General features: G+C 46.1%; 1 protein-coding gene across 1 annotated transcript in view; it reads right to left on the bottom strand.

Annotated features, from left to right (window-relative positions):
- Nucleotides 1-1,250: 1,250 nt before the first annotated feature.
- Nucleotides 1,251-9,836, bottom strand: part of LOC144156215 (max dimerization protein 1-like) — a 106,213-nt gene continuing 97,627 nt past the window's right edge. Inside the window, exon 6 of the mRNA XM_077688097.1 lies at nucleotides 1,251-6,426. Coding sequence (XP_077544223.1) covers nucleotides 6,290-6,426 — 137 coding nt within the window. The 3' untranslated portion in view covers nucleotides 1,251-6,289. The remainder of the gene's footprint in view (nucleotides 6,427-9,836) is intronic.

Below are 9,836 nucleotides of genomic sequence, written 5' to 3'. Positions count from 1 at the left end.
CAGTGGCGGTCTAGTGTCCTGTAAATCTGTAATGTGCGACAGAACAAAAAGCACCATGCCCCATTTGCAGCCGCCAACTACCATACTGACATCACATTGGTTTCCAATGTAGTTTCATGCTATCTCTGCCCTCTAAATTTTGGTTTTCAGCATGTCATGGTTCTTATGGAATTCCTGGTCATTCACTCGCAGGTTCTACAGGTAGAACATGCTAGCCAATCACAATTTCGCCATGTATCGACTTATTTGAGCATCATTTTGGCTGATGTCAGCAAAAATCAGCGGGGAGGAAGGGACAAGAAAAACAGCAAACTTTTTGTGAAAAAAAAAAATGTAGGTATGATCAGTAGAAAAAAAATATGAGCCTGGCCAACACATTCTCGACTGTGATCCGGTAAGTTTTATCTCCAATGCTTACTATTCACGAAAAGGGGTTTATCCAGAATTTTGGTTTTTTTGGGGGTATCAATTTTCCCGCCATTTTTTCGCGGGGCTACCATGGTTGCCAGACCAGGACTGCCCTCTGTTGATTAGCTGGAATCATCCATAAAGGCCGCGGATCTGTCAGCCCGCTCTGGTTACAAACCCCTGCGCACTCGCCGCGCGGGCTCGGGCTTGAGTCCGGGTTTATTTTTTTGCTTCGTCCCCACGGGAGGTACTACAAACGTATGGGGCCCGTAAAGGCAGTCTGTAAAGGGGAGGGCAGTAATGGTCTGGCAACCATGGGGACGAAGCGAAAAAAAACCCGGGCTCGAGCCCGAGCTTACGGCGCGAGCGCGCAGGGGTTTGTATACGCAGAGCGGGCTGACAGATCCGCGGCCTTTACGGATGATGCGAGCTAATCAACAGAGGGCAGTCCTGGTCTGGCAACCATGGTAGCCCCGCAAAAAAATGACGGGAAACTTTTCGGGTACGCCAGCCGAAATGCTACCAAATTCTCCCGGGGGGGACGTGCATAAATCCCTGGGCAAGGTGCTCGTGGTTGTGGAATCCTTTTGGGAGTTGTATAAAGCCCTGGTCACGACTCCCTTCCGTGCCCCTTTATTTGTATGACCGGGCCTTTCATACTGCCCTACACAATGCTGCGGCATGAGGCCACGCTGCCAGTTAGCGGAAGCAGCTGCTTTCCACTCGGTGGAGTGTGCGAAGGTATGAATTGTTGCCACAGCTATACAGAAATGCAGTTAAACACACGAATTATGCTGGCACCATCAATGCCTGGCAGAATTGTGTGAGGGAGAAACTGCAGGCACCGTACGTGAAATAACGTTTTATTTTAGGAAAAATGAAACAGAATAACATCATATAGACACATGAAGTATGTACAGGAAAGTTGATTCTGAAAGACGCACTACTCTTAGAGAAGGGGGACCCCGGAGCAGCAAAGGCGGCGGGGAGCCCGGGAGCGTCCGCCCGTGCACAGTGTGATTGTGGGGTCGGGAGAGCTCGCCCAAAACACAGAGGAGATGCTCATCACAAAGCAAATCGCACGCACACACACACACACACACAAAAAGGACGCTCGCTTTCTCCTTGTACTTGCCTCACAGTTGCTTCTAAAGACATTCATTATAAATATATATATATATGTACGTATATATATATATGTATATATATATTATCATTTTATGTACATATTTATTACAGTCAGATTCTAAACACACAGCATAGGGGTGTGGGGAAAGGGAAGTGAGGAGACAGAAGAGGGCAAGGGTACAGAGGGTGTGTGTACATAACTTTGTTTTGTCGCAGGAACATCGCAAAACTGTGCTCGAGATCCTTGGAAAATGACTACTACACATTTCGAATGTCAAAGGAGGCATGGCAGCAGACATTTCTATCTTAAATGAAAGAATCACGGGGAAAGAACACGGCAATCTTCCCCAAGTCAGTTAAAAAATAACATAAAAGACAGCAGGTTTCCCCAAGTCAGTGTTATACAGAACATGTAAAGCATAGCTAGGCGCACTGCCGGGTCAGAAAAGCATGGTAACTCGGGTTGTAAGGCAAGGCACAACAAAATCGGGTGTCATAAAAACCAAAGCACGACGCTCTCCTAGAGCGTCTTCATTCAAGGAAACCTTCGCTTCACATCAGAAATTGTATCGAAAAGGGCACACAGGCCTTCGATGAGTGCAAAAAGCGGTAGACAACGTGCGGACACTGCACACTTAAAGCAGCGGCAAATTTGTTTGCTTTTCAGTTCTTCCTTCTCCGACATGGCCTACATTATGGCAGTTTCTTAAGAAAGACGGGGCCAGAGACAGCGAGATTGAGATAGAAAGAAAAGAAGGAAAGAAAGAGAAAAAAAGCACATGAGAATGAACGTGTACCTGTAAACGTTTGAAGAACCGCAGCAGTCGACAAGTCGCTTTCACAAAGCCACACACGGGAATCAAAAGAGCCGTGAATGGGACCGGAATACAGACCACCCATCCCCTCAGTTCGAACTGGCTTAATCATCGCACTCAGATATACAGCGCCCTTACACGCACTTCCTCAGGAGTATCTCAACGGCATGGAAAGTAACAGGAAGGGGGAAGGGAGAAAAAAAGGGAACGGCAGAACTGCGCGCAATGTGTCACCGGCATCTTGAAACAACGACGTGGCAGCCACTTTCAGCAGTTGTAAAGGAGAGCTGTTTTAAATGTAAACGCTTGTCAAAATAGTCTAGGCTCAGGCGAGGTGCAAAATCACACATCGAAATAGGCCCCCCATGAGAAAACCTGCTAAGCAGCGCATGTTGCAGGCTATGGATATGCTACGGCTGCCAGCCAAGTGGTTCTACTGCACATTTTCAAAACTACCGGAAGTGGTTCTACTGCACATTTTCAAAACTGCCGGCAAACACTGCACACTGTTAGGCCGACCACCGAGTTAGGCTGCAGCTGGCCTGTGCATCTGTGCACTGGCACAGTCGCGGAAGAACCACCACAGGGAAGAAAATAACAGGGATTAACCATTTAGCAAGAGCAGGCGGACTTTGTACTGAAGGCCAGGAGGCCACCGGCCGAGATTCCGTTTCTCCCAACCAGCTGTCCACGAACCTGCCGACGCTGAGGTCGACTGGAATAGAGGCCTTTCTTTGCTCTTCCCCACAGAAGCACTCTCACTTTCCTCCTTTTTTGCTCTTTTTTTTTTTTCACCTTTGGACGGGAAACTTGTCGGGCGACAATCAGGACAACACAGTTCAAAACGAAAACAACAGAACAAAACCACAGGGTTGCATGAAATGACAGGTGCGCAACACGTGACCATGCCTGAAGGGCGAAGGTGGTTGAAGGCGGGGTACGCGATTTGGTGCGATTAATGCCCATAGGTTACGCTAACATGCATATGCTCTTCTGAATTACTTGAAAGAAAAAAAAAAGTGAGTCACACCGAAGACGGTGACACCAGTTTCTCAGTGCCCGACATGGCACGATTCAGACATGGAGCCATTCAGATGTGCTCTTCATCAGTGGCCGACAGAGCTGTTTATCTGAAATCCAAGCTCTTTAGACCTGCATCCCAGCTCAACCCCACAAAGGTGTGGCAGTAGCAAAACTGCAGGCATTCTCAGAGTAATTGCCTGCATATCCCTCCGGTTTTCTTATAAATAGAAAGAGACCTGTACCTACTGCATGTTCATAAACCAAATGAGAGAAAGACATTTTCACCCAGAATGCTAGCAGTTTTGAAGCCACCACTATTCTGAAACAGTTGCTACCAAAGTCCGTGCCCGTGCTTCTCTGTGAAGGAGGTCTACACAAGGGCAATGCTCCTTAAATTATATTCTGTGACTCACTGTTTACGCATCACCGAGTTTCAATAACAACAATTAATGACAATGTGATTTTGGTGATCACCAAGGATCGAGGTGGGTAAAAGGAAAGTATATACTACAGTTTGTTCGAGAGGCGCTCTCTGCGATCAGATAATTAGGGCAATACCTCCTCACATGGATTATAGTGGGCAGCTGCACAAAGTTTGAGAAAGGCGGCTTCCAAGGAGACACCTTCCAATCACTGGGCCAGTTGTTGACTTAATAAATCACTGGGACAAAATTTCTCACCAGAGCCCATTGTATGGAAGCCCAGCAGAGAGAGAAAAAAAAAAGAGAGAAAAGCAGCACGCCACACCGCAACCAAACTGGGCAAAACCGCACAGCGAAACGGGGAGGGTCGGGCTGGGAAAATGTGGGGAAAGCTAGCACACGCCTGCTGCAAAGCACGCGGTGGCGGCGACGCTCGCCAGGCGTCCCAGGTACGAGGGGGCAGACGCATAGTTAGGCCTAGGCGCTGCAATACTGATTCTCACACAGCCGCCCACCCCAATGAGAGTCACACGGGTGGGAAAGTCGTTCCCCTGAGAATGCAGTTGTTCCCTAACAATCCCGCATTGCAGTTGATGCAAGAGCTGCCTCCAGAAATGCACTTCAATGGTCGAACGACCGTGTCGTTTTCTCCCTACATTCCCCGGGCAGCGACCACAACGCTCTTTCTTGGGCAAGGTACACGAGTCTCCCCAGATGGCGACACCGGCTGGAACCCTCCCCAAGGGCGCAACTATCACAGGGCACTCCCTCCGGCGGCCAACAAGTCCGCACTCCTTCTCATTGGATCCCTCAGCAAGAAATGCCAGCTCAAGATGACCGGGCAGAAGGCAGCAGCACTTGCCGCTTCCAAAGCTTTTCCACGTGTTAAAGGCCTTCCAGCTTTCGCTCATGACAGCCATCTCCTGCCTTGACAGTTCAAGCAATGTTCCTGGTTCTAGGTGAATAAAACATGCCTAGAGGTTTTCTCAAACCAACATTCCTCACAACGGTGACCTTGTGCCCTATCACGACCACAGCTTGAAGGGGCATTTCGCGTCTGCGCTGTCAAACGGGAGAGTGCCAGCCTGCTTCGCCCTCTGGTGCGTATGCGCGTAGAACAGAAAAATATACAATGATCATGGCAATGAAGAACACACACACAAAATAAAACAGAGCCAAGAGTGAAAAACCAAAGGCTTAGCATAAAACGAGAAAAAATGTACAATAAAGCGGTCGCTTGATGCCTCTGACAGAGCGTGCACAGTGAGAGAATAAAATTAAAAGAAGACTGCGAGCTCTACGTGCAGAAGCCAAAGCCGACACTTGTCCACACAACCATATAAAACAACTCTCACCCTGTTCTCTTTGGACACGCATGCAATCACACAACATATGCACCAGGATGTATATATTAGTTAAAAGGAACGACACACCCTCGACATAAATTGTAGAGAAAAAAAAAAAAGCATGAAAAGAAGGGGGGTGCGCCTTTGTGTGCTCGCACAAAAATTCATATGAACATTTTTTTGTTTCTTTCTTTCAGTATACGAGAATGCATGGCTCCAGCCACAAAAAAAATTCATTTTCACACAAAAGGACATTGCGTGTACATTCACTAACACTCACAAGCACACATACAAACGAGTGAGTATACATAGACCCACACAGCCGTACAGACATCTCATGCCTAACAAATATTGCAAATAAATAGTTTGTATTTGCTACAAGAAAAAAAGGAATTGCTGCTGCCCCTTGAAACCAGCAAAGCTTAAAATCATGACTTGGCTTTTTTTGTTTGCTTTTTACCCCCTTCAAAATGCGGCCCCGCAGAGGCATAATTCGGATGTGCCAGAGATGCTTAGCTGACATATTGCATCGTCAGGTAGGACACAAGATTAGAGAAAAAAAAAAGGGGAAGGGGGTGGAGGGGGGGGGGGAGGCATGTGCAAGGGGGATCTAGGACAGCATGGAAGGTGTAACGAAGCACAAAAACACAGCACAAAAGGACATTCAAAAAAAGAACAAACATTGCCCCCTTCAACTCACATTTTCTCTTCTCTCGCTCAGGCATCAAAGGGAGTGCGGAGAACAGCAGCCAGCTGTTTCACAGAGGTCAGTATAAACGGTATATTGCTTGCTCACAGCGATGCTTCGGACAGCCCGCTACACCGGCATTATTACTGGACACTTCTTACTAATAGGACTGTTCTGGTGGCGAGACTGTTTTGACAAAGAGACAAGGGAAAAAAAAAAGACTAGTTGGGAAGAACCGGGGAAAGGGAGGAGCCTAGGCACAGACCCTCAGACACTTTCGAGTTCACTTGCGGATCTGGTGGGCTGAAGCATACCGCCAACAACAACGAATGCTTGTGTGGCGGCAAAGCCAAATCGTCTAGGTGCCGTCACTCGCATGGTGCTCGGGTGCGAAGAGAGCGATCAAATGCAGGAAGGAAGGGGGGTCGTCGGTGCACAGCAGGAGGAGCAGGGCAGGGCCTAGATGGCATGCCCCTCTTCTAGACACAGCCTCTTGGTCGAAATAGCCATGCCCCCATCGCTGGTCATGCTCTGGATGCTGCTGTGGTCGTCCGTGTCGCTTTGGTTGCTGTTGTAGCCCATGATGTCGACCTCGTCTGCAGCAGTGCAAAAGGACAAGAAAAAACCGCACGTCAACCACTGCTCCCCATGTACTACTAGCCAGTATAGAAAGCCCCCATGCATGAAATTCCAACCAGCACGAATCGGATAAGAGCATGCGAGCCCCAATATGCAAAGTATGTGCATCCTATATGCAAGATATGCGCATCCCTATAAAGAGGAAATGCAGGTTTGCCATACCAATTAAACCATCAAGCAGAAACACCATTTTAAAGTCACAGCTCCTGCCAGAGTCATGGAAGGCTGAGGCACACATGGCAAATCCTCTCTTTTTCTGCTGTGTCAAAAATTGTACTCTGGTCACAAGCCTCAATAAATGTTTCAACATTCATTCAAAATGACTGCAAAGCTTTGTCAAGGCAGCAATACCTACAGCAATCACCATGGCACAGCGCGAACTCCCGAGCACACCTTATGAACAAATTTAATTTGTAATGTTGAGGAGGCACAGTAAGTGATAGCACAACAGTGTGCTGCAGAACCACATGGGATTTCTGTCGCTGTATGCAACGTCCACTTATTTTTGGTGCATTGCAGCCTGACCAAGCTCGGCTACAATCCCAATGGCTGTAAACAGGGGAAATCACATGCTGAAAAGTCAGCCAAGGCCTCGAGGCCTCACCCTGTCAATTTTATGGTGGGTCAATTGTTTGGAAAAAAAAAAAACAGTAAGCAAGGGCACATTAACTTTGAATAAATACATAGTCAAATAAATTATTGGATAACTTATAAACAACACGTCTTTTCAAAAGGACACGAACTTTAGCTAACAAACATTGTAAATAGAGACCTGATTATAGACAAATGCCTATTTTGTTCCATCTACGCCTATCCTATCACCCCACTTTGATATATGAGCATGAATTATAGTTTAAGGGGTGGTTTTACCACTATATGGTGGTTTTATAGTGCCTATAAATGCCTATGTTCAAAATCGGCCCCTATATGAAGACTATTAAGCCTAAAGTTTCCCTTTCAAGTGCAACTTAAGATCATTATATATGTTACCGGGCAGCATTCACTGTTTGGAACTCTATGGGGCTCAACATAGTCCTCTAGTTCAACCAACTCCTGAAAAACAACCACTAGCAGCATTGGAATTGTGCACTCATTCTCAGTGACAAGAGGCCCAATTTTGAATCCAGAAATCTGGAGATGGCGGTAGTTTGATATTGTTTCCACAATTTTTGCATTATTAGACTACATTCCCCATGCTCTCTAAACAGATTTCTAACATGCGCCGTGGCATCTTCGTTTCTAGAAGCGTACTCAATTACAACTCTATTTCCTACGCAACGGTTGAGCATCGAACACGTCATTGCTAGCAGATCAGTCCTATATTGAAGAGCCAACAGCAGAACGTCAATGTTCAGCTGCATTTTCTCAGCCTTGAAATTCTCACTACCGACGGGCTCTACAACATGCTTTTCCATCCAAAATCTGTTTGGCTGCTAAGCACCTTTAGAAAAATTATCTTCAAATGTGTGTAAGTGTATTTCGCAGTGTTAGGACGTCTTGTTCGAACAATTTGGGTAATATCATTGTATATAAGAAAATTGCCAGAATTACTTAACCGTTTTTATGTGCAACATGTTCATTCCTTGATAAATCGTCATCTTTCTTGCATTATTATCTCGGGCTTTTTTTTTTTTTTTTTGTGGTGTTGTACTGTGTCCGGCAAACATACAGTAGCACTTTTTTAATCAGTATTTCCACCTCTCGAGTATTCTTTTTTGTGCCCGTTTCACTATACGAGGCGCTCGAGAAAGCGACAGTAGCCATTCAACAAGAATGTGAGTAGTTCGCTTGTTGAATTAAGCCAATTTATCGCCATTTGTCCAGCAGTTTTATGAGACAACTGAGTGGTTACGTTAAACTGTTGGTGCCTTTGCGCCGCCATAATAAAATTTTTGGTTTTCCTGCCGTAGATACAGGTTGCGCATATCTTCGATGAAATTATTTGCATTGATGTGAAAATTTGTGGTGCCTATATTTACAACGTTGGAGGCCTAAAATGTTGTTTTGCCTGCCTATTTTAGGTGCCTAAAGGGCGCTTTTTTAATGCCTAAAAATCCGGCCTCCAGTTAAAAAAAAAAAAAAAAAAACGAACAAAAAAAAAAAACAGCCTCACCACAGGCAGTAGACTTTGTTTCAGTTATAATCTCGATAAAATATTTCACCGTGTTGCTGCGTTACACATGCAATCAAAAGGTGAAAACAGAGCCCACCGTACCTACTTACTATCCCTGCACCTATATACAACAGCCAGCAGCAAAAGCATGAGATTATTAACGCAACTGGAATGGCATTATATACTAGATGGCCAACTACACCCTTTTCAAGCAGCAGCAGCAGTCCCACACAAGAGCAATTGGCTATGGCCAGGCTCTAATTCGATTGAGTCAAGAAGGCCCTTTCACAGTTGACTTTCAGCCTTTGTGACATAACTGAAAGCCAATCCAGACAGGCTTTTGGGAAGATGGCAACAATCGGGAGAACAGGGCCCTGGCTCCCTCTGGGCACTTTGTGACGTGCTCTTCAACCTTGCAAACAAGGTCTTTGGCCATCAAACAAAAGCTGCTGGAGTTGCAAAGGGTGGGGATCTTTCGGTTAAAGCAAGAAGCTATTCAGTGTTCAGCATCCCTTTAAGGTCTTAGTTTCCCTGACCGCACGCCTGCGTGTTTCGCTCAAAAGATGCTCTACCAATACAAGTTCCAGGGAGAAAGTGTTACGAGGAGATTGCACGTGCTTTACGCTTTGCTCGACTTCACCACCGAAGACGGCGTTCACAAATGCTTTAATTGTATCGCCTTCCCACCCTAATCTCCAATCATCCCTTCCTGCTCATTCTACTTCCAAACTCGGGTCCGAGGCTTCGGGCAATGGCAAAAAAGGCTTTGCTTGTCTTTTTTTTTTTGTTATGTAAAGGTGCATATATTATTATATTCCTCCTGCACGCTAATTGTATAGGTTATGGCGGCTGCTTTGACGCTTTTTCGTGTGAAAAATAAGACAAACTCGACAACCACTCTTATATTGTTATTCTTTATATTTACTTGTATTATTTATTTAAATTTGTCTTTATATTTGTTCTTTTATATTTATACACTATTATATATTTGCTGTCAAATTTTCAACCCCCCACCCCAGACAGAAATCCTGGGTGTGCTAATGACAAGCACACAGCAAAAAGGGGGAGAGAAAAATGCGCTCCAGTAAAAACATCAAGAGCGAGAGAAACGCTTAGCTGCCGTTCCAGGACAGCGTGCGAATCACTAAAGATGTTGAGTCCAGGGCTCAAATCGCCCGGTGCAGCGAATCCCGGGCGCCGAACGCGGTTCCTGAGCGGCCGGCAAGATGGCGCGGCGCAGAAGCGGGGCGTGCC

This window comes from Haemaphysalis longicornis, unplaced genomic scaffold (genome assembly GCF_048455015.1).
Source record: "Haemaphysalis longicornis isolate Haplotype H1 unplaced genomic scaffold, Haemaphysalis longicornis Haplotype H1 scaffold_1, whole genome shotgun sequence".
NCBI classification, from domain to species: Eukaryota; Metazoa; Arthropoda; class Arachnida; order Ixodida; family Ixodidae; genus Haemaphysalis; species Haemaphysalis longicornis.
The sequence above is the reverse complement of the archived record's forward strand: the minus strand, read 5'-3'. Positions and strand labels throughout refer to the sequence as shown.